This window comes from Pteropus medius, unplaced genomic scaffold (genome assembly GCF_902729225.1).
Source record: "Pteropus medius unplaced genomic scaffold, Ma_sr-lr_union100, whole genome shotgun sequence".
NCBI lineage: Eukaryota > Metazoa > Chordata > Mammalia > Chiroptera > Pteropodidae > Pteropus > Pteropus medius.
In genome coordinates this window covers 32,082,994-32,108,601 of record NW_024354500.1, presented here as the reverse complement: position 1 = coordinate 32,108,601, position 25,608 = coordinate 32,082,994, and the positions used below count along the sequence as shown (strand labels likewise).

At 38.9% G+C, this 25,608-nt stretch overlaps 1 protein-coding gene across 1 annotated transcript in view; it reads right to left on the bottom strand.

The window, feature by feature from the left end:
• Positions 1 to 25,608, bottom strand: part of PKHD1 (PKHD1 ciliary IPT domain containing fibrocystin/polyductin) — a 411,516-nt gene that overhangs the window by 359,641 nt on the left and 26,267 nt on the right. The window contains exons 14-27 of the mRNA XM_039853082.1: positions 23,093 to 23,234; positions 20,157 to 20,271; positions 18,871 to 19,149; positions 17,571 to 17,660; positions 17,393 to 17,483; positions 15,772 to 15,914; positions 14,303 to 14,433; positions 13,554 to 13,729; positions 10,650 to 10,788; positions 8,553 to 8,680; positions 6,044 to 6,263; positions 4,773 to 4,776; positions 3,799 to 3,904; positions 3,044 to 3,319 (exon numbers count right to left, since the gene is read on the bottom strand). Of these exons, the coding sequence (XP_039709016.1) occupies positions 3,044 to 3,319; positions 3,799 to 3,904; positions 4,773 to 4,776; positions 6,044 to 6,263; positions 8,553 to 8,680; positions 10,650 to 10,788; positions 13,554 to 13,729; positions 14,303 to 14,433; positions 15,772 to 15,914; positions 17,393 to 17,483; positions 17,571 to 17,660; positions 18,871 to 19,149; positions 20,157 to 20,271; positions 23,093 to 23,234 (2,040 nt within the window). The remainder of the gene's footprint in view (positions 1 to 3,043; positions 3,320 to 3,798; positions 3,905 to 4,772; positions 4,777 to 6,043; positions 6,264 to 8,552; positions 8,681 to 10,649; positions 10,789 to 13,553; positions 13,730 to 14,302; positions 14,434 to 15,771; positions 15,915 to 17,392; positions 17,484 to 17,570; positions 17,661 to 18,870; positions 19,150 to 20,156; positions 20,272 to 23,092; positions 23,235 to 25,608) is intronic.

Here is a 25,608-nt window from a genome sequence, read left to right as displayed (position 1 = left end):
CAATCTATAAATTCCTGTCAAATTATCAATGACATTTTTCATAGAATTTGAACAAATAATCCAAAAATTTATATGGATCCACAAAGGACCCTGAATAGCCACAGCAGTCTTGAGAAAGAACAAAGTTAAAGGTATCACAATACCTGATATCAAACTATACAACAAGGTTATAGTAATAAAAACAGCATGGTTAACAGCAAATACTGGATCTTTATAATATATCCAAATATGCAAAATAGCAAAATACTGGATAAAACAGACACATAGGTCAATGGAACAGAATAGAGAGCCCAATGATAAACCCATGCCTAAATGGTCAATTAATCTATGACAAAGGAGGAAAGAATATACAATGGGGTAAAGACAGTCTATTCAATAAATGATGCTGGGAAAACTGGGTAGTTTCCCAGTATATGCAAAAAAAAAAAAATGAAACTAGACCCCCTTCCTACACTATAAACAAAAATAAACTCAAAATGGATTAAAGACTTAAATGTAAGGCCTGAAACCATAAAACCCCTAAAAGAAAACTTGCTGACATTGCTCTTAGTAATATTTTTTCTGTTATGCCACCTCAGGCAAGAGAAACAAACAAAAAAATAAAGAAATGGGACTCCGTCACACTAAAAAAGGCTTTGCAGAGCAAAAGAAACCATCAACAAAACAGAAAGACAACCTATTTAATGGGAGAAGGTATTTGCCAATATTACATTCAATAAGGGGTTAATATCCAAAATTTATAAAGAATGCACACAGCTTAACACCAAAAAAAACCTAACAATTCAAATAAAAAATGGGCAGAGGACTTGAACAGACATTTTCCCAAAGAGGACATACAGATGTCCAATAGATATTTGAAAAGATGCTCGACATCACTAATCATCAGAGAAATGCAAATTAAAACCACAATGAAATATCGCCTCACACCTCACCTATCAGAATGGCTATCATCAATAAATCAACAAACAAGTATTGATGAGGATGTGGAGAAAAGGGAACCCTTGTGCACTGTTGATGGGATTGCAAATTGGTACAGCCACTATAGAAAACAGTATGAAGATTCCTCAAAATATTAAAAATAGAACTATCATATAATCCAGCAATCCGCTTCTAAATATTTATCTAAAGAAAACCAAAACACTTATTCATAAAGATCTATGCACCCTTATGTTCACTGCAGCACTATTTACAATAGCCAAGATATGGAAGCAACCTAAGTGCCCATCAATAGGCGACTGGATAAAGATGATGTAGTACATATATACAATGGAATATTACTCAGCCATAAAAAAAAAGGAGTCTTACCATTTGCAACAGCATTGATAGACCTACAGGGTATTATGCTAAGTGAAATAAATCAGACAGGGAAAGACAAATACCATATGATCTCACTTATACGTGAAATCTAAAGAACAAAATAAACAAACAAAACATAAACAGACCAATAGGCACAGGGGTAAAGCTGATGGTTTCCAGATGGGAGGAGGGTTGTGGAGTGAGATAAAAAAAGAGGAAGGGATTAAAAAGTACAAATTGGTAGTTACAAAATAGTCATGGAGAAGTGAAGTACAACATAGAGGAGATAGTCAATAATATACTAACAACCATGTTACTAGACTCATGGGGGGATCACATTGTAAATTGTATAAATGTATAACCACTACGCTGTACACTTGAAACTAATAAAAAATAATACTGAACGTCAACGGTAATTGAAAAATCAAAAACGGGGAGATGAAGGAGAATAAAAGGTTCAAACTTCCAGGTATAAAACAAATAAGTCATGGGGATGCAGTGTACCACATAGGGAATATAGTCAATAGCATTGTAATAGCATTGTACAGTGTCGGATGGTCACTGGACTTATCAAGGTAATCACTTCTTTAGTTTATATAAATGTTGAACAACTATGGTGTATACCTGAAACTAATACAATATTGTATGTTAGCTATATTTTAATAAAAATCTTTAAATAATAAAAGTTTGTTGTAAGCTACAGGTCTTTGGGCCAACATTAAAAACAATGACAAAATCCAAGGCATTAAGGAAAGTTTTATGTTATAAAAAATCATACATGAATGTATATAAGCATGAGTATTCCTGAGATTCTTGAAATCTGGCTGGGTTGTTTTTAACTCGTCGTGTCCCTCAGAAATCACGGAGAGATCCTTGATTTCCATGGCACTAAAATCCAATTCATGGGGCTGACATTAACAAGACCCACTGCTTGCCCACTCTACGCCACACTACTCAAATGGTAGTTGGCTTTGCATACTAGCCAAGTATCCAAGTGTATGTCAGTTTACAAACATTTGTGAATACCCACTGAATGCAAAGCTTCTAGTAGGCAAGGCTTGTATGCAACATATGCAAATGTTTTTCCTTTTCAAGGGGCTCTCACCTTTTGGCTCGTTTTAATCTTGAACAAAACTAAGAGGCCTGTAAATTAAGCCTCATTAGGCCCACTGTATAGCTAAGACAGCATGGCATGGCAGAAGCAGCAGGAGCCTTGGCATCCAACAATTCCTTTGCATTCTAGCTCCACCTCTTTCCATTGGAAAGCCTTGAGCAAATCAGTGTTCTCTAAGAACACTGTGGATAATAATTTCATCTTTTAGGTAGCTGTATGCATTTAGGATCTGTGACTACCTAGAAGAGATATTCAATAAGTGACACTGTGCCTATCATCATTATTAGGAAACCAAGTCCCACTTCTAAGGTCACACATCTGATTTGGGCAGGATGAAAACCCAAATACATATGTCCAAATGCCCAATCTAGTGTAGTGTTCACTAGACTAAATTGTTCCAGTGACTCAGTGACGAACCCAATTATGCCAATACTATCAGCCAAACTATGACAAGTGAGTTCTTTTAAGGGCTCAAATGTCTGTTGCTCATTAAAAGAAATGCTGATGACAGAAAAAAAGCTGTGAGTCATAGTAGATACAGAATTTAGTAGGTGGCAGGACTAGATTCCTGCATATCAGCAAGAATGCTACCTTTAGAGGGTTAGATGCAATGTAGGGTCCTCCCCAGATTACCAGTCTCTGCAGCTCTCGAAGGGTCCACTGCATCCAGTCTGGGTTCTACATTTAGGAAGAGGCCTTCTCCACTGGCATTGATGGCACGACCAAAGGGTCTCACAAACATTGACATCCGATGCACTCCAACAGGTAGCAGGTTTGTCTGACAGACCACATTTGTTTGATTTGAAAAAATAACTTTGCAATTTGATTTGTTCACAGTAATCTGAAAGGCCTGGGAGTCACCAGAGAAACTAGTTCCAGTAATATAAACCAGTAGATTGATGTCACCATCTTAAAGGAGGAAAGAAATATAAAGAGCAAAATCGTCTCTCAGTGACATCACTCCACTTAAGAGAACTCTTAACATCAAATGTTTATTCCCTCCCCAAACTGAAGGAGTTCAATGCTGACTCAAATATTGGACATTTGCATTTATTATTATAGCATATAGCTCCCATCTTAAATTTTCTCAAACTAGTAATGAGCAGTCACCAGTAAATAAAAATGGTGTGGGCGCGAGCAAAATAAAGAATATTTTAAAACCAGAGACCAAGAGAATAAAACATTTTAAGTCATCAATAATCTACTTGTCTCCATTTGAAATCATGACCACATCATTTAGATTGGCTGAAAAATATACTTTTACTGCATCGCTCAATACCCATCCCAGGAACTGATGCACCTTCTGTCCACCTATTACCAGGTAATGGCCTCTAATCACCCTGAGTCTAAAGTTTATGACCATCTCAATGCCCCGTCACAAATCATACCAAGTGAATACCACAGAGAGTGGACCCAGGGAGTTGATCCTTCGAGGTACTGGAAAGAACAGGAACCTGAGCAGTAAGCTGGTATGTCATTCACTCGTACAACCACCTAAAAAAAAAGCCAAAGAATTAAAAGCAAATGTATGCATTTCATTCACTCAAGAGTATTCATAAAATGCTTGTGAAATTTGCCCAAATTAAAACGTGTTAATGATTTATTCATTTTCTTTCTTCTATTTCCCGGTAATAAGCCCTAAATTATAATGAATGGCTCAAAACATGTTAGGCTTTCTTAGAATGATGGTAGGCATGATAAACCTAACATTTCTATAAATACATGTGCTAAATCTTGAATAAATGTCTTCTCTGTCAGATAAAACTAAATTAAATAAAATTCAAACTGCACGAGGACTTTTTATCCCTGTATTCTCAACTGGGTACCTACTTCCTGTGAAAAGCCCTTTCTTTGCTGGTAAATGCCAATAAAGTAAGCGCCTTCCTTCCATCATTATTACATGGATATATAACTGAACATTAGAGTATTTGGACACTTGGTTTGGGGTCTTTTTTTGTCCTAGAATGGTACATCCCCAAGAAAAAACTACAGTTGACCCTTGAACAAGATGAGTTTGAACCACGCAGGTCCACTTATATCTGGATTTTTTTTCAATAAATACTGTAAATGTATTTTTTCTTCCTTATAATTTCATTAATCATAGTTTATTTTCTCTAGCTTACTTTATTGTAATAATACAGTTTATAATACATATAACATACAAAATATGTGTTATTTGACTGTTTATGTCATCGGTAAGGCTTCTAGTCAACAGTAGGCTACTAGCAGTTAAAGGTTTAGTAGTTACACACAAATTTTCAACTGTGAGGGCAGTCAGTGCTCTTAGCCCTCATGTCATTCAAAGGTCAACTATATGTCTTTCCCTCTCATTGGAACTAATGTTAATCTAATAGAACTTTACAATACTTGGAAATGAGAAAGTGAAAAGATATGACTCATTTGACTCTCTATATATGGATTAAAAGTACACACACTATATTCATGATAGTGTTTGCTTATGAAGGAAAGGGGTATAGGAATTGCATGAAGGCATAGGTGATAAAAAAAATACTTTGATATTATCTACAACGTTTTTTTGATTCATAAAGACAAAAATATAAAAGAAATATATCAAAATGTCAACAATTGTTAATCCTGATACCCTGTATAGGTACTCTGGTGTTGGTTATATTATTATTTATAGTTTTATATTTTAAATTTTTCTCAAATTAAAAGCAGATGAATTATAACAGGCACATGGGCAAACAGAAAAGAGAAAAAGACATTTTTTAAAAAGGAACCTAAAAGCAACAAATGAACAGGACAAACAGAGGCTCATAGACATAAGCAATAGATTAGTGGTTACCAGAGGGGGAAGGGGGAAGTAGATGGAGTAAAGGGGGTCAAATATGTAGTGACAGAAAGAAACCTAACTANNTTTAAGATAATCAGATAGAAATAGAGTGACAGGAGATCGAAATCTAGAAACGTAATATAAGTAATGGCTAATGAAAGCCTCAATAGATTACAGGAACATTTATTTGCAAGTAGAGTTGCCAAAAAAAAAAAGACATAAAAAAATGAACCTTATCTCTCAGTCTTGAGATTTTTTTTTGTTTCTATGTGCTTTTCTATTTTATATGTTTACATCTAAAATATTAAAATAAAATATAAGAAAACAAGTGCTATGAGATGACACCTGTTCTTCTTCTATTTTCACTCAGGTATTTTATTTGAAAAGCAAATAATCCACCATATAATGGGGATCAAATTCCATCTTGGATACTATATTATAATAACCAAATGCTATATGATCATTAGATTATTTTTTAAAACCCTAAATATGCAAGAGCATCTGGTTTTGTCATTATCCAAAGACAGCAAATCCTTTCCTAAACTTCCTTCTGCTGTGCCATCTGCTTCCATGATAATCTAAGTCAATCACATCTGCTTAAATTATCCAATAACAGATGTAGAATTATTGTAGGGTGGACACTAACCAACAACTTCTCTACCTACACTGACTTGGGGAAGGAGATGTTGGGTTCAGAGATATAAAATCCAAAATACATCTTGAAAACTTCCAGAAAGATCGTCAAACCCCTTTACCTGAATATTCCAACAAAATAATTTATGACAGTTTTCATTTATATCATCCTGATCTTCTTAGGGCACAAAATTATTTCAGGGCACAAAATCCATACCCCCAAAAGGGATATTATACATACCCTGATGAAATTGGGCAAATCCCCAACCTGGGAGGACCAGGAGATGGTCCATACATGTTCATAGCAAGACTTTAGATCCTCCATCACAGTGAAGTCATGGACATTGAGGTACCTGGAGGTGAAGTCATCAGTATTGTTCTGTAAGAGCTGGCAAAGGTGACTAGCTGAAATATTCACAGGGACATCTGTGGGAGAAGATTTTGACATAGAAAATACAAGACACTAATTATTCCACCTCACAGGGTCTCTTCATGAAGATACAGAGAAAAAAATATCAAGATATCTACTAAATATGCAAGAGACCCTCAAGTTCAAAATGTAGCTTCAAGAGGACCCCCAGCCTAGTTATACCAATTTTTTCCTAAGGCAAATACAAGTAGATGTCCACTTTTTATATCATGATACCTTTTATCAGTATTAAATATCATAGCAGGCAGAGAGCACAGTCACATCAGACAAAACTGTCTCAACTGTCATCACAAAATATGAATTCCAGACACACTGGTAATGCCTGAAAGTCTAATTAAGTGTTGGGTTTTCCTTGGAAAAATTTAGCTGGCTCTGTGAACAGAGAAAAGTTGGCTACCTTTCACAGGGAGTGGGGGAGGGACACAGCAGCTGACACCCATAAAAAATTTAGCCAACCCAGCTGAGGAATGCTGGCATTTAACTTTGGTTTCTCTATTAGAATTTCCTTTAAGACCAACCACCTGCTTCCCCATTCCACATTCCCATAGAGAAATAACAACACTCTGAGCTTAAGTCCCACTTGTGTTTGAACTGTTTCATGCTTTACCAAAAGTTTCCATTTCATTAGCTACTCCCAACAGCCTTATGAGGTGGGTCATTTGGATATCCTAATGCCTCCTTTAGAGATGAAGAAAATGAAACCCAACAAGATTCAGAAGATTGCCAACCAAGTGAGACAGGTTTAGGTTAAAATCCAAGTTGCCTTCTACCTACTCAAGAGCCTTTCTCTTGAATCCCAAACCCCCTTGGTGTGTTAATAAAATAATACTATATTTCTAAAATGCAAACAAAATTCTCATCCTTTTAAAAAATACGAAGCCATCGCCACTTCAAAAGATCTGATTAAGGCTGGCTTTCCCTGGTTGTTCTGCAGGTTGTGTGTTTTGAGGAGCACCAGCAATAGAGGGCGGTGGCAGGAAGAGTCTCTCTACAGACAGGCAGCTCCCTCATTCATGGTAAGGGAAACAGCACAGTGATGAACTTTACAGAGGCACCATTGGCACTTATTCACCCATTTATTGGACTTTAACAGCAATAGACTCCAATAGCCTAGGGACCTTCAACTTTTCCCAAGTTGCCATATTAGAATAAAAATACCACTCCCGCAAGAAGATTCTTTGCAAGCCCAGCACCTTTCTGCTTGGGACCATGCACTAATTTTCATACAGCCACTCTTAAATTCTCCTGAGCCTCCTTTCTTATTCCCCTATGTTCATACCAACTAAGTAACCTAATCACTTCTAATCCTTGTCCTTTGTGAAATGTGTATGTTATTGAAGATCTGGAAAACTATTCTACTCTCATGGCATCTGAAAACTCTTTCTGCATTTGTTATGACCACTAAAATCTTCAATAGCATATGGTGTCACCATGGAGTTTAATTCAGAAGAACCATGGCTACCAGGGATCTTGGCCTAGGAAACTCTAGACAGAAGGGAACTGACCTGAGAATAAAAGCCCGAGTTCACATCTGGACCGTGCCATAAATTATTTATATGACCGCTGGGCTAACCTTAGTATAGTGGGCTGAATGGTATCTTTCCAAATGATGTCAATGCCCTAATCCCCAGAACCTATGAATATTATTACCTTACAAGGCAAAAAAAGTTAATATTACCTTACATATAGCAAAAGGTGTGGTTAAGGATCTTGAGAAGAGGAGTTTATCCTGGATTATCCAGGTGAGCCCCAAATGCAATCATATGTACCCTTATGAGAGAGACAGAAGTAGTTCTGGGACAGAAGAGGAAGAGACAATGTGACCATGGAGGCTGGGGCTGGAATGATGTAGTGACAGCCAAGGAATTCTGGCAGCCCTCAGATGCTAGAAGAGGCAGGAAATGGATTCTTTCCACGAGCCTTCACGGGAAATGTGGTCCTGCCAACAACCTGATTTTGGACTTCTGGCCTCCAGACTGTGTGAGAATAAATTTCTCTTATTTTAAGCTACCAAGTTTGTGGTCATTTGTTCTGACAGCCCCGGGAAGCTAATCCACTCAGTTTCCACGTCTACAAAACTCAAAAGTTGGGATTATATTAACAACGATAGATTATTGTTGTTGTCAAGATTTTTAATCTTAATAAGGTCATTTTCAGACATTGGAAAATAAACAAAATAACTTTAAGACTGACACCCTGCCTGACAATCTCATAGGATGTTGCTTGCCTAGGAATGCCCCTAAAATGTAAATGAGAAATGCTGCACCCCACAATTGTCCCTTTACCAGGAATCACTGTATTAGAAAGTTGGATGCGAAAGTGTCCTCCTACAGGTGGACTTGTTCTCTGTAGCCTCTGTGTTGTCACCTGGACCTTTCTGGATCCTTCTTCTGCTTCTTCAGTGGGCACAGAACTGTGGTATGTCAAAAACAAAGCATTAACCACAGTGACTACCCAGAACGTCTCTCCAAGGAGAACATAGCTCCTTCTCAAAGACCAATTAGTCTCTGTGATTTCTAGACTAAGCTCAAACTCCCAGATGTTGGGTGCCCCTCTCCCATTACAGCAGAAAAAGCGTAGTGTAAATATTAGGATTCTTTAAAAGTACTCCATCCTTCCCCTTCACTGATCCTAGGAGCATGGGGTCCCAGAGTGAAGAGTGATGACTCTGGCCTCCATAGCTCTGGTCCTGAAGTACAGACTGGAAGGAGAACTTAGCATTCTCCTACCCCATTTACATACTCAAATCAAAAGTCAATGCCTGTTCCACAGATACTTCCCTACTCAGCATCTCCAGCTGAAACACAGACCACTCCATCTAGCCAAGTTCTCTTCTAATACCTATGTATAAGCACACTGACTGCCTATTCTTGCTTTTAACACAACAAATAAATTATGACACACTATGAGACAGAATACTGTTCAGCCATTAAAAACCACATTTTAGAAGATTTAATGAAATGGAAAATATTCAATTTATACCATTAGATGAAAAGGACATGTTATGAATATAGTATGTAATGTATGGTCCCAATTTGAGGTTTAAACATAAATATATACCTATTTATATGTATACAGAAACTGCTTGCAAAAAAAAAAGGTGGTTAGAATATGGATCCAACATGTTAATGGAATCTCTGAGTACAAGTATGAGTGATTTTTCTCTTTTTCTAAGTGTTTTCTATATTTTTCAAATTTTCAACAATGAACATATCTGATTTCTATCAGTAATATTATTTAAGTACTAATATTGATGTGCATACATACAACCAAACAGAGCAGTCAGAGTGATACTATCTGAACCTCGAAGAGGCCTGTCTAAAGGTTGTCCTAGCTTCCAGAAGAAGCTAAGGGACTTGGAGAAAAACCAGGAAAGTTGTGAGGACCACTCTAAGTGTGGACCTGTTCAGAATAACTTAAATTAGCCTCTCATTTCAGAGTTAATAACTTTGTCATTTGGAGCACAGGACGACAGGCTGGCTACTATGGCAGCTCTCTCTCCACCACTGAAGCTCTTTCACTTCTTTATTTTATTGATGGTTTTCATGTCTTTCCAATTCAGGGGACCAAGGAACACGAAGTCAAGGAAAGTGGAGCACAAGTTCAAGCTTTCTGCCCCTACCTTTAGTACATGTTTCAAGCATGGTATATGAGAATTAATTTTGGAACATGTTAGAGATGGAAGAAAAAAAAAGGAATTTTAAAAGCAGAACATCCCAATTCTTCCCATCCTACTGTGATTTTGATGGGGGAAGCAGGGAGTGGGGTTGGAGAGGGGGACAAATTAGAGCATACAGGTGTTCCAAAAGCTTAGAGGAGCCTAATCCTTGGTTACTGCTTTGTAAACTGTAGCTAGAAAGTTTGACTATTAAAGAAGGAACGCTTATGGGGCTCTAGTGCCATCTGGTGGTGAGTTCTTAGAAATAGCTGTTTTTTGTTCCTTAGATTATTTCATTTCGCCTCAAAAAATTCCAATAAGATTAATACATGAAGAATGGAAGGAGAGGAGTGAACAAAAAAGGTGGTAATGTGAACCTCTGAACAACATAAAAATACAACTACTTTTAAACAAATTCACTAGAAATTAGTTCTCGAAGTGTGGTCCCTAGACCAGTAGAATCAGCATTGCCTGGGAACTCATTAGAAATGCAAATTATCAGGCCCTGCCCCCAAACTACTGAAATAAAGATGGTATGATTAGGGCCCAGCAATCTGTGTTTTAACAAGACCTCCAGACGTCCGATATAGCATTCTTCAGATTTAGAACCATTGCTTTAAGCGACAAGACTGGTAGATTTTCCTGCTAAAAGTTCCGCCTCTGTGTTCTCCAAAGCCAACTAGCAATTCTAAGAAGGGACAGGTGAGTGAAGCCAGCTCCCTACCTTGCCGTGATGAGCGGGAGTTCCGGGCCACACCCTGCCAACCAGGAGGTTACATTGTAGACTGGAGGGGATCCCACCACAGAGACAGATTCCACCAGATTCCCACCTGGGCGAGCTGTTCCAGAATCAGCTTGAGAAACTAGAGACCAAGGATCCAATTATTATCAAGTAACTCCAGATGGAAGACCTGCTGTATGGAGAGTCCTAGCTGGAGATGCTGAGTTACTTAGATCTCAGCACACACTTAAAGCTGAGCAAAGTTAGAGGGAGCAACAGTTTAGTACCAATAAGAAAATACATGATATAAGGAAAGAAAGTCTAACTCCATAACAAACTTTAATAATTTCCAAGCCAGATAAATATCACTCCCTATGCCATAGAAGGACCCGCTATATAAATAATCTATTACAGTGTGGATGGCCACCTTTTCTTCCTTTCCTTCTCAAAGACCCTGGCAACTTCAGGAACGTATGGCAGATCCTCTTTAGGAAAACTGAACACATGAGGCATCTACTGGGGCTACTTACTGTTTATCCACAGTGTGGAGTCAGCACATGTGCAGAAAAAGTACAAGCTTTAAGACAGACCACTGTTCAAACCCTGATTTTCCAGTTCTATTGGCTTACCATTTAGTGAATCAGCATAACCTCTCTAAGACGTTTTCCAACTTGTGAAACAGGAATCATGACATACACTAATCTGCATAGCAGGAAAAGTACAGTGAGATGCTAGATTTAAATGATCAGCACAATATGTTTTAAATATTCTCTTCCCTTCCTACTAAGCACTGTGTAAAAGAAGTCCTTCTTCTCAATACTGTACAATCGAGACAGAAAACAGTTTAAAGTCAGAATCTTTTCATGCTCAATGCTTAGCCCAACACCAGGCACAAAGTAGTTGCTCAACAAATGTTTATTCACTCAGCTGGATATGGAGTCATTGAGAGTTTGGCTCTTGTGTCAACAACCTCTGAGTTCCAATCTCCTCCGCGTCCTAGCTGTGGGATTTGGGGCACGATACTCAGCGCCTCTTAGCTTTGGATTCCTCATCTACGGAGTGGAGATAATAGAACCATCTCATGGGGTTCTGAGAGCTAAATGAGAAATAAATGTAGCTACCACTAGATAAAAAGAATTTTCATAAAAGATATTCGGTGGGAGAATATAATCAAGTGTTAAATTGATTAGATCAATGTCAGACAATTAACTGTAATTACTGAGCCCAATTGTGGAGTTTATGTTGCCATTACATAATCTTCAAAGCAGTCATTTCCAGCAGGGTAACTAGACAAAGCAGGAAACAGACAGTTTTATCCAAGCCACCACCAGTCTTCATTCTTGTTTTGTCTCTGCCCTCTATCCTCTCTGCTTCCCTCCTCACCTCGGCCCTAGATGGTTCCAGATATTGCAGCATTTAGTGTCAAAAGGTAGGAAAAGTGAGAAAGGGCTCTGGATCCCAGGCTTTGAGGGTCTGGAGGTGTAAGACAGCATTTAAGGGAGAAAAGAGAAAGGTAAAAATTGCCTATTATCTAGTCCTGAGTTTCCCAATCAATAGGTTCAAGTATATGAAATACTGATACTCTCAGCCCTCTGGGAATCTGGGCAGCACTTGGGGGTCACCAAAGGGGCCAGCCTGGTGTCTTAGGTACCAAGACATTCGGGCATTTACCTCGGCACATCATTTGGATATTATTTTCTATATGTACCAGAACATGGACACAGTTTAAAATAAGCAATGACTCAGTCTGATCCAGATGCCCCCAAAACACTTGAACCACTAAAGCAAATAAGAGACAGAATTTTGATGAGTTCAGATATGGTATAATTTCGGGGCTAAAAGAGAGTCCTCTTGCTATCCACTCCCAAGTTCTCCTACCCTCAGCTCTGCAATTTTACAGACAAAAGACTAAAAAGTTGTACATCTTACAAATGAAAATGTAAATAATTGCTTTCTCCTTTTCTCCTGGGCTATGTGTAGGGGGAGAGACAGAGACAGAGAGAAGCTACTTATAGCACGAAAACTGAGCCCCAAAGTCACAGGAACTTGATGGAAAAGGGAAACTGAGCCAAAGTTGGAAAGCTGGAAGCCCTGGGAGCAAATATTCCATCTATCTTGGCCATGGGCTTCCCTTCCCCTGGGTGTGCATAATCCATGGCCAGCCTCAGAAGGACCCTTGATGAGCACTTTGCCCTAAGACCTAAGACAACCAAAGCCCAGTGAGATCTCTGTGCCTAAGGGAAGTCAAGGGACTTGATGGAGAAAGGGGCCAGGCCTGAGATGGAATCTGAATAGGCAGAAAGAAGGATGAGGCTAGTCTCATAAAGATAAGGTTACCCTCTAATTCTCACTGAGCCTGTCTCCCAAGGGTCGTAAATCAAGCCTTTAGCTCACTTACATTTTCTTCCAGCATTTTGTATGACAGATATTAACTGATGGAGAGGTGGAGAAATCTCGCTGGCCTAAAAGTAATAATAATGTTAATAGTGATAATAATTGCTTATATTTATTGAGCACTTACTATGGTCAGGACCTATGATGGGTGCTTTACATTATACTTCAGTTAATCTTTGTAGTAATCCAGTGAGGTAGGGACCTCAGTACGCCCATTTTATGGATGAAGAAACCAAAGCTTCTCAGAAAGGAAGTGGTAAATTGGAGTAAGAGCACAGGTACCATAAGCAAGAGCAAGTACTGCAGTGAATAGGAAAAAAGAGGGAAGTAGCTAGAGAGATATAGTGGCCACGGGCACACAATCCCAAACACATCTTCTTTCTAGAACCAAGGCAGACAAAATGGAGAATCACCTGTTCCCTCTCCATTAAAAGAACAGTAACCCCTAGCAGAAAATATTCAGGTCAGAATCGGATGGACAGGTCCATGGAGGAGAGCAGAGTCAATGATCACCTGTTAGGTTTGTGTCTGCAATAATAATTTCATCCATATAGAATGTGCCCGTCTCCTGAGCCAGAGGAAGGAGGTCAATGCGATGTACCACCACCGGGGAGTTTTTCAGAAGCACTTGGAGATATGCAGAAGGATGCACACAAGTCTTCCAAAGGTCGGTGCAAGTGAACTGCCAGCTGAAAAACAAGCACACAGTGGAAGTGGGCCTGCATCTGCAGTCCTCCCTTGTTGCATCTGCATCTCCTCCCGCGTTGGAGGCCTAGTTTTCAAATGTTGGGGCCTGAGGACTGTGTGGCCAGGTGAAAGACTCCATGAACCAAAACAGTCCTGTGTGTCATGGGTACAAAACAAACATCCAAGACAGACCCAGCTCGGCTTGTGGTGTCACATTAGCGAATCACATTTTAAAGCAATCATTCGTTCATGACACTCAATGTCAGCAGCATTTTCAAATTATAACTATGTATCTCAAGCAGATCATATGACAGGCTCTAATGACAGGGAAGATTAATACTCCTGGACATTACCAGATTCATTTAAAATGAATACTTGTAGGAAGTATTGCATTTCTAACAGCTAACTCTTCTGAAGTCAAACTTTTCTGGGCTCCAAATTTCTCATCTGTGTTTGGAGCCCCAAGTTAGTATCCGAAGCCCAAATATAATAGACAATACCTCAGATGGGCCACTGTTCCCAAGAGACAACCCAGCTGACAAAATTCCCACCATGCCTCCTCACAGATTACCTACCTTTCAGAACTGGTCCCCATGAGACTCCAGTCACAGGTGATGTTCTTCTTAATGATGCTTTGAAGACCAATTGTGAAGGACACGATCAACTTCAGGATCTTATGCATGCGGTCTTTGTATGCAATGCACAGCTATGGACACCAAATAAGTGCTTTAGCTCTATTAGTGCAAGAAGAAGCCATTCAAGCAATACGTGGTGAGGAAAGCCCACCTCCCTAGGACCCTGCCTCATCCTGTGAGTCAGCCCTGTTTCTGCTCTCCTGCAGCTTACCAGTCTAGCTAGAGAGACAAATCATTTAATGTAAATTATTATTTGTCCAAAAGAGAGTTAGTAAATGCCTAGCACTGTGCTTGTCAGTGATGATTTTAAAGTATCTCAATTAGAAAACCCCTGTACTAATCAGTTACCTGTGCAACTTTGAACAAGTCACTTACCCTCTCTGAGACTCAGTCCCTTAATTCTAACTCCCCAGCATCCTTGGTTTCTGAATTAAGTAAAATTCCTTGTCTCAAAAAGACTTTAGAGCAAGGTTTGTTTTTTGTTTTTTTTTACTTCAGCACTATTGACATTTTTGATTAGAAAATTTTTCCTATGAAGAGGTTATTCTGTGCATTTTACGATACTTAGTAACATCCCTGTAACTTACCCAATGGATGTCAGTAACTTTTCCCCAGCTGTGACAACCAAAAATGTCTTCATAAATTGCCTACTCTCCCCTAAGAGGCAAAATTATCCCCACTGGGAGCCTCTATTATGGAGGAAAGGCTGAAGGATAGATGGTGCCCCAGCCTGAAACATTCAGTCCCAGCTCCCACAGCTGTTTGATTAGAAAAGGACTTGAAACGACTGATATGAGCTCAGCCACCCCAGCAAGACTCATTCTGGTTCCCAAAGGGCACATGAGCTGCACTCTTATGAAAGACGTCAGAGCTACTGACCTAAAGGATGTGTGTCACTCGATCCATCAATAATAACAATAACTAAAATAGATAACAATAACTAGCCTTAACTGAGTCCTAACCACTGCACAAGCACTTTACTAGATTATCTCATTTAATCTTAACCAAAATCCTGAGAGATAAATAACATTATTACCTATTTTTCAGATGTGTAAACTAAAGTAAGACACTGAGGGCACACAGGGTGTGGAGTCAAAATTCAAAACCAAATAGTCTGACACTAGAGTCTGCATCATATCTAAAGAGCAAAGAAAATACTAGAGCATATAAAACCTTCCATAGGTCTCACAGCCAATACAAAGGCATTTCCATGTAACAAGTAGCTAATGGAGGACTAGAGGTATCCATTCACACCTGAAACAGAAGTTAAGAAACCAACCGAGACCCTCAGCCCAAAATGCCTTGGGCACATCACTCCTTTGTGCTTCTATTTCTTCAGTCTCAACTCGAGAGATTACACCAATTCCTCCCCACCCACCTCAACCAGAAGAATGAGGGCTGCTACTTACGTGTGTATATTGATCCAGCCGGTAGCCCTTCTGGGCAGCCGGGGGTCTTAGGATAAGGTACCGAGGCTGATAGAGGCTGAACCTCCCACAGAAGGGCTCTGTCCCACTGGTGAGGTGCCCATCACAGCTGAAACCTTCTGAGCCTGGATGCAGTTCAGATAAAATAAAAAGACAGGTGTAGATGTCAAACAGACAGAGCTTCCTAACACATATGCAGGGATGGGTTATGGGTTCACTTTGGGCAAGCTGGGCAGAGATTGGCCAGCAGCTCTCAGTTTGAAGGCTCCAGCTATGAGAAATTCACCCAAGATCATCGAAAATATACAGGGGTCCCCACTCACCGCTGTTTCACTTTCTACAGTTTCAGTTATCGGTGGTCAACCGTGGTCCGAAAATGTTAAATGGAAAATTCCAGAAATAAACAATTCATAAATTTTAAATTGTGTGGGGTTCTGAGTAGCATGATGCAGTCCCTTGTGAGAGGTGGATCATCTCTTCCTCCAGCATCTCCACACCCATTAGTCATGTGGTAGCCATCTTAGTTATCAGATAGGCTGTAGTGGTATTGCAGTATTTATGTTCAAATAACTCTTATTTTACTTAATATTGGCCCCAAAGCACAAGAGTAATGATGCAGGCAATTCGGGTATACCAAAGAGAAGCCATAAAGTGCTTACGAATCAATATGATCAATAGTAGCCTAACATTATGTCATAATGCATACATCATTCAGTTCACTTCTCATCAAGTAGGCATTTTATCATCTCACATAAGGATGAGTAGGGTACAACAGATATTTTGAGAGACAGAAAAGTAGAGAGAGAAAGAGAAAGTGAGAGAGAGAGAAAGACAGAGAGAGGCCACATTCACATAACTTTTATTACAATATATTGTCATAATTGTTCTATTTTATTATTAGTTACTGTCACTAATCTCTTCCTGTGCTTAATTTATAAATTAAACTTTATCATACCTATGTATACATAAGAAAAAACATGATATATGTAGAGTTCGGTACCATAGGGGTTTCATGCATTCACTGAAGATATCCCCCTTGGATAATGGGGACCTATTGTATTACTGTTTTCTATGTGTACCATAAAGACATGGAGTGTCAACTGTAACTTAGTTCATCTTAGTATTTTAAAAGCATATCCTCACATTTTTATAATTTAAAACTACCGTTTAATGTAATCATTCTTTTATTCAAGATGCAATTTAAATTAAACAAGATTTGTACTGTTTTGCTGTTTCCCACCTATATCTTTTGCCCTTTTGCCTCTGTGAGGCATGGGACACAGTTCCTTAACTAACTCCCCAACATCCTTGGTTTTTAATTTTGCTCCACCTGACAACTTGGGAGGGATGCCTTTTATTTCTCTAATACCCACACCAAGGAGCTCCCTCCCAAGCATATAGCCACTCTATTGGCCAAATCCGATTTCCATGTCTTCATTTGACTCTGTTAGCATCTTGGCGATGAAATGAAGATTTTTCCCATTTTACAGATGAGACAGAAAAGGAGGGAAGTGGAGGGAGGGAGAAGGGAGAGAGAGAAAGAGAAAGAGAGAGAGGAGACAATGAAGAAGAGGGTCAGAATTTGTCAAACCAGGGACGGCACCTTGTTCGAATCCAAGCTGGAGTAGGATATTAGCTGAAAGGGGTTCCAGCTGGCATTTGACTGCAAGTAACTCCTCAATGGCTGTCTGAATCTGTTAAAAAGAAAAACTACTAGGAGTTCATATTGTGGGGATAAAAACTTAGTTCCCCACCTCTCATTCTTTGAAGGAGGTTCCCACCTGATGGGCTGTGGCATTCGCAGAGATTGGCTGGCTAGAGACATTGTCCCAAGTAAGAAAGAAGTTCCCTCTTCCAGACACAGTCACCATCTAAAAAGTCAAGAGTGACAGAACTAAATGATGTGTGCTAATTAAGCCGGAGAAACAGTCCAGGAACATAGGACATACTTCCTCGGTTTGCTATTTTTTTCATTAAAATTTTAATTTTTTAAACTCACTTTCATCTAGAAATATCTGGAGAACACAAGTGGCATCACCTAATGAAAACTTTTTTTGGAATAATATACATGTCTGTCTCCCTATTTATCCATGCCTAGCTCCTTTCGTTTAAAGTGAGTCTTAAATGTTGCTACTGAATGGCCCACTTTCAGCCCTTTTCACCAAATACTCTTTCCCAAGGCTGGCCTGGTAGGTAGAAGCAGCCACATGGCAGGCCACACTCTCTCAGAGGCTGATTCAGTCTCTGCTTTGCTTTTGATACCTTCCCTGCCAGGCACATTATACTTTTGTTATAGAATAAGACCTATTATATCGCTTATTATTATTTTTTAATTTATTGGGGTGACATTAGTTAATAAAATTATATAGATTTCAAGTGTACAATTTAATAATACATCATCTGTATATTGCATTGTGCATTCACTATCCTATGTCAAATCTCCTTCTGTCACCACATATTTGACCCCATTTTCCTTTATCTATCTGTTATTTTTAATTTCTTATATCACTTGTTATTGTCTACTTTATTCTATGGTTATTTGTGTACTTGTTTTTCTATTAGACCGTAAGCTTTGAAACGCAGAGTCCATATTGACTCATCTGTGTACACCAAAAAGTACGGTAAAATTGTTCAACAAAAATATGGAGCACAACTGAGAGACCCAAAGGCCCTGACTTTTACAAAGCAGACTTAGAAAATACAGCACATATGGAAATAGGACCTGAATTGCTCAAAAAGCTATGGAATTTAGCGTGTGTACATGCTACAGTCTGCGCCCATAGGTGTGAGTGTTCAGAAGACTTTATCTCTTCTCTGGGGAGTAAATTTCCAAAAGAATATTTAATTTAAATTCCTAAAACTAAGTGAGTGAGTAAGATCATCTCAATAATAAGACTTTGCATTTTTTTAAACATCCTTGCAACACTTTTGGATAACTATCCCATTTCTATGGCAGCAGAGTTATAATTACAGCTCAAACCTTCTGGTCTCCAGTGAGTGATCCTTCCACTAGGCAAGACTATATTCATTCCAGAATTAAGCCCCTGAACCTAATCCATAGGACTGGGAAGAGATGCAGACCTGAATTTCTGGAAGTCTCTGAGCACGGATTCGGATCTGATGCTTCTCCCGGAGGTAAGTGCTGACCACATCAGGATTCAGCCAGGTGTTGTGGATCTGGACACCAATTTTCATTCCCCTACTGGGTGCTCTTCCATGATGTTCTGCCTCCAGGTAGTACTTGGCTCCACCAAACAGCTCTAACTTGGTGGTCTTCTGTTGCCAGGGCCCTTCATCCCCACTCTGCTCCCAGGAGTCAAACCAGTCAGCAGTACCCATCCTAATAGAGGCCACCTTCACCTATATCCCAATAAACATATCATGATCAACATTAGGAAGCTTCTGGGCATCTCTTTCTCATGCAGCAAATGCCTGAACAGTTATTAATAAGGGATTTGGGAACCGGTCTGTCTTTTTCAACACATTTGCCATCTCACTCTAGGGCCTAGGGTTATTTATGCTTCTGACCCCTTGTTCTCTCTTACTCTTTTTCTCAATTGAATAGTATCTATATAAGGCTGAATGGGCCACATTTGGAGCAGGTACAGCCAATCTGAAACCCTAGGTTCACATGATGCTGTGGATAAAATAATATCAAGCCCTTCAAGAAATCTATAATGACTTGACCACATCAAAATCTATTATGTTTCTCTAGCCAATAAGCAAAACAATTTCATAGAAGCATATAAATAATTTGAGAAAAATAATATTGTGGTTCTTTGTCAACAGCACTAGTGAATTTTGGCTGTTTGGTAAAATCGCCTCCTCTTACCCTTCAAAACTGATCAAGAAATTCCTATGTAAGACTGACTACATCTCTACTCAAAATTAAGGGAAAAAGCACAAGTTTTGGAGTCAGACAAATCTGAGTTTGAATTGTAAATATCTCTTATTATCCAAATGTCCCTGGATAAGCCATATGATCCTTCTTAACCTCAATTTCCTTATCTGGAAAATGGAGATAAATACATATAACTCAAAGAGATGCTGTAAAGATTAGAGACAAGATATATAAAAGATGTAGTATAATGCACGTCTTACAGTAAGTGCTCAATAAACAGTAAGTGCCAAAACATTCAGCAAAATTCTTTTCAACAATTAAAAGCATGTCAATTATAACTTAATTTGAGAAACTTTTAAATTAAAAAAAACTCCTTACCTCATAAAAAAATATATATTGAAATTCCTGATTGCCTAATGGTATGTTACAACTATTAGTACAACATGAGAGCTTTAGTTTTGATTTTTTTTTTCCAAGAGTGAAGAACTGGGGACAAAGAAAAGGACAATGAGAAGAAACTGAATACCTTGGACCTTGGATCCTCTGATCTACTGAAATACAGGGAAGCTTGGCTGTCTGCCTGGATCCAAAAAGTGTAATTATTCGTCTCTGGGGCCACAAAGAATCCACTGAGCCGTGCTCTGTAAAGCAAAATAACACAGAGTAAAGCCAGAGGAACCAAGGCCTGAACGACTGACCCAGCAAATAGTTGCCCTTGTACTTTGTTTTTCTTTATGGTAATGAGGAAGAAACACTTGACTCTTGTGCCATGTGATTGGCTACAGTATTCTGGAAACAGCTATTCTTGTGGCACCTGCCTAGTCTCAATATCTCAGCTCCTGTCTTCACACCAGCCACAACTCCCCCTGTAGTAACATCACCTTCATGAAACTTGTAGCCACAACACAGGGCTGTCCAGAGGCTTAGCTGACAACACCTACCTAACACAGCCTGTGCAGGGCCTGGCCCATGGTATGAACTCAATCGATAGTAGAAATTATTTTTTAATTAGAAATAAAAAGATCACCAATCGCAATTTGCTCTGACTTAATCTAGAACCCTCATCCCTTGTCTCCTTTCCCAACACATTCATCCATCATGAGGTATATTAGATCACCCCTCTAGCTAATGTCAGATGTTAGCTACTTTATATTTAGCAAGTGTGTCGCTGTAAGATCACCATAAATTAGCAAACGTTTCCTGCCAAATAATCTTACTTGGCTCCTAGACAACATTGTGCAGTTCTTTATGAAGGGAATAAAGTAATAGACCTAAAATGGCTCCAAATGATATTAAGAGAGGCTTCTATTTCCTCTCCCTCATGACAGATATTAATTTCATAGAAACAGAGTTTGTTTATGTGAGGTTTCGGAATACTGGTGTGTCCTTTTTAAAATTACTGTGGGTAAAGAAAGATGTGTGCCATAATGTGACATAGGTAGACTTTGGGAGAAATCACAAGACTTGAAATCAGAACAATTCAGAGCTTGGTTCTGCTACTTGATAATGGTATAATATTAAAAAAAAAAAAACCCACTATACCTATCAGAAATTACAGTTCCTCATCTATAAACTAGCTCTATAAATATTTCCTCAGTTGTTGTACCTCATGAAATAATGTATCTCAGAAGCCTGGAACATAGTAATGAGTTTATATATATATATCAGTTAAACTGAATAAGAAGATCAGGAGACACAGTTGGATACACAGGAATTTCAGTACAGACATGTGCATGATAAGGCTGGTCACTCCCCAAGGTTAATGGCCTTGTTCTAGACCTCCTAACCCTCACAATACTGAACACAGTGTTGTATTTAATGTAGGTGGTCAGTAAAGAGTTTTTAATTACTTGGGGTTTACTAATTAAATGATATTTCACACATGCACACAAAAGAATTTTCTCAGAGCTCACCAGATACCTCAATACCTGCAGAGAGTATTTTTTCTAATTAAAAATATTATAGTCCACAGAGAAAAGTCAACTGAACATGTCAACAATTTCAAATTAAAATATATAACCTCCAACTTTGAAGAAGATTGCAGGTAATTTTATGAAATATTTTAAAAATAAGACCATCTTTTTTAAATGTTTAATATTAATTCTAGTGACCTATTACTGGAGACAGATATGGCTATGATTAAACTATCTCAATAAATATCAAGAACAGTTTCTGAAATAGTTTTAAAAATAACTATTTTAAAGGCTTATCAATATAGTAATTAATTTATCAATTAACCAATAAATATATCAATTTTAATTAAAAATTTTTGAATTTAAAAAAAATGAATGACAGAGAATAGAAAGATTTATTATCTGGTTTATGGCTCCTCAAAATGACAGTTAAAGAGACACACCCTACAGGTCAGACCACACAGTCAAAATGCTATTTTGTCTTTTGAGGTGATCTGACTCTCTCCTAACAATCTCCACAGACTGAATACAGCCAAAAGGTTTTCTTTTGAACATTATTGATGGTTCTCAAAACTATGATAAAGATACATTTTTAGGTGTCACATGGGACCACAAATTGTTGCCACTTTGAAACCATATATTGGTGGTTAAATACATAGTCAGTAAGCCTTCCAGGACAACAGAGACTCTATTCTGTTCACAGGTTTCCTTCCTCCATTGGCTTCTTCGATGTCTGAAATTCTCTGAATAGAGAGCAAAGCCTTTCATTCCACAACTAAATTCATATTTAAAATGGTCAAATCCTTGGAGGTCACAAGATGGCTGGAATTCACACTCAGGGGTCATGACCAACCTCTCTGAGAAGAATAAAGGATCACACAGTAAAGGAACTATTCCTCTCTATGTAGAGTACACTAAGGAAACTGTGTGTCTAAGCAATTCTCACATTTTTTATACTTTTAAGCCCACTTTAGAGAACTAGAAATTTTGGCAACATCCTTGAAGGAATTAAAAAGACTCAAAACAACATAATCACAGTGCAGTCACTACTACAAAAAACAGTGTCTCACAGAGCGCATAATAACTTCCCCTGCTATAAATCTGCCATTCGGTTCGCCTTTGACACCAGGTAGTTGCAACAGAACTGTTTGCCGCCCAGCCTTTGCTCTCTCATGTGACCAATAGGCGGATTCTCACATCTTTCTCCAGCATCAACCAGATATTAGTTTCACCTCTTGACTATGTATCTGCAGCAAGTTTTCTCCTAAGTCTCCTGATCAACACAGCTGAATGTCCCTAAGTTGTAAACGAAGTTGTAGAAAATATAGATTTTACCTATTGATCAAAATTTAGTACGCGCCTATAAAAGGCCTCTAGTTTCCTAGCATAACCGACATCGGTGGAGAACAGTAATCTAACTCTGTTGTTGTATTGGTGGATGTTGTAAATTTTCCTGTGGAAGTCTAATTTTTTCCTTCTCTGTCTTCTAGTCTCACCTAGGCTAGTAAAGATGCTTTTGATATGGACTGCTACTTTTCCTACAACATACCTGAAAGGTTGCCCTTCCTTTGACCAAAATCCAAATGGAGAACTGGCATTTGGAACAATCTGCCTCATGTACCCGGGGGTAGCTTCAGTCAGGTCCAAGCCCTCAGCAGCATAACCAACTTCAAAAAGAAGCCCTCGATTGCCTGTAAGACATGAATATCTCATAAACATCAGAAGGCATTCCTCCCCCAAATAGAGAATTATTTTACTTCAGATAATAGAGTAAAGATGATGAGTTAACTGAGATCCAGATGGAGAAGTCATATGAGAGGTTCTATAGATAATACAAATGTTCTGGAATGCAGAAAATACTGCTTGCTGTAGGATTTAGTCACTTGGGAAGAGAGGCTTGATAAAGAACAGTAAGGCGAAATATTTTCAGAGGACTAGAGAAGAGTAGGGAGCCCTTTTCAAAGGGAGTGTCTGGAGAAAAGAACCAAGTCCTGGAGAAAGTGTGAAAGAGCAAACAGATGCTATGGCTGAGTAAAGGGAACAATATGAATGTGTACTTGTGACTTGTCTTGTTCAGGAGTGGACTTCGGCATCTTAAGGTCCAGTTCAGCCTGGGAGTTCTATTTACTAACTCTTTTTTTTTCTCCCCCAGAAAATTAGCAATCCTTACATTTTAACAAGTCATGGCCTCAATTTGTGGACCTGCACATAGAACAAATTATGTGACATGCAACTATTACACGACATTTTCAATGATGTTGTACTTATTAATTTGTGTTTTATAATAAGCAAACTCTGAGACCAAAGGCATATGTGCAATCAATATAGGATATAAATTTGAATTGGGGGTAAAAACTCTGGAATCATATATTTGTCAGTTTATATTCCAGCTCTGCCACTTACTACGTGTAGCTTTTAGCAAATTGCTTAATGTCTTTATTTTCTCATGCTCGGGATAGAGATAACACATTAAAGACTAAGGGAGTTTGAGTTACATGTCATTATATATCAATAAAGCTGGAAGGAAAATTAAGTCAATTTGACAATTCTGGCCGAATAAAAAAAGACTAAGGGAGCTTGAAATATATATATAAAGAGCCCAAAGTACAGTATCTAATCAGTAAAGGATAGCTAGGATAATTATTATTACTTTAAACTACTACTATCATTTCTCATTAATCCTTAAAAAGGGAAATCGATACAGAAGAAGCAGAAAAATAAGAGCTTATTTTAATATATTGCTTGAGGTTTCCCAGCCTCAGTACTATTGACATTTTGGTCTGGGTAACTGTCGTGAAGGCTGTCTTGTGCATTAAAAGATGTTTAGTGGCCCCTCTGGACTCTAGCCACTAGAGGCCAGCAGCAGCACCGCTGCCAACCCAGTTGTAATAACCAAACATTGCCAGATGTCCCCTGGGGACCACTGAGAACTGCTGCTTTGCTTAATAATTTGCCCTACTTCCCTGAGAGAAACTTCAAAAAGTCTTCATGAATATATTGTTACCTCTCAAATCAGCTGCACTCAGGGAAATTATCCTACCTCTACCCAAGTAGCTAAAGCAGGAACTTCTGAAAGAGGAGACAGCTCTCTATTTCCTAACACAGGAAACGCATTCAATCCATCACTTGCATCAGTAGTTTTGTTTTCTTGGATGGAAGCTTTCCCTGAGTAAAAACTGCAGATCTGGGACCTGGAGAATGCTCAAGCCAAAGCTTTGCATGCATTTTCACACCTGAGTGGTCTTTCTTTAGGAAGATTTCTCCACCACCCCGCAGGGTTACTTTCCTTGTAAGCGCTGAGCTTCTGGTGTTGAGCTCACGGGCTGTAGTTTAACCATGAACTAGCCCTCATGGGGCAGGTAAGGAACACAGACACGCAGTCTATGAATCTGGGTTGTGTAACACACCAACTGCCCTTAATCCCTAACTACACTCAAGCCACCAGTTCTAATGCTTACCAGAAAAGTGCTCCAGGGGTCTACTTTAAATTTGCAGCCATGAGGTGAAAGCTTTAAACAGAGAAACACAGGTGGAACCTGCTACCTTGCCTTCTCCATTCTGCCCGCTAAGCCATAAACTGGTGGCGATGTCACGATACAGCCCTGCTTTTCCAAGTATCAGACAGGTGCCGTAGGGAAGAAGAAACAACATTTAAATGCACCCCATTGTGCCTCGCTCTCCGGCCTTGCCTAATGCCGCCCTTATGAGCACAGAAGAGCACACTCTAATGCTCCCATCTTCTTAAACGATGGGCATTCGACTTGCCTCTAGTGTGGAGGGAAGCAGCTTAGGGGTTCCCACCAGTATCTATAACAATGTCTTAATTGCAGTTATGCTTCCTGGATCATGGTCTCCACTGAACCCACTGGCCATTTGTCTGGCTGGGGCTAGGAGTGCAGAGTGTCAATGAGCATCTGAACAAAACTAAGAGGCACTCTGAAATGAGAGCTCTGACAGTGGTATCACGGACTCAGAGCTCACTAAGCTAACCAGTCAAAAGCTGAGACAGAATGCAAACACTCTCATTTCTACTTCGCATTCCCCGGTGGTTAAAATGTAACCAGA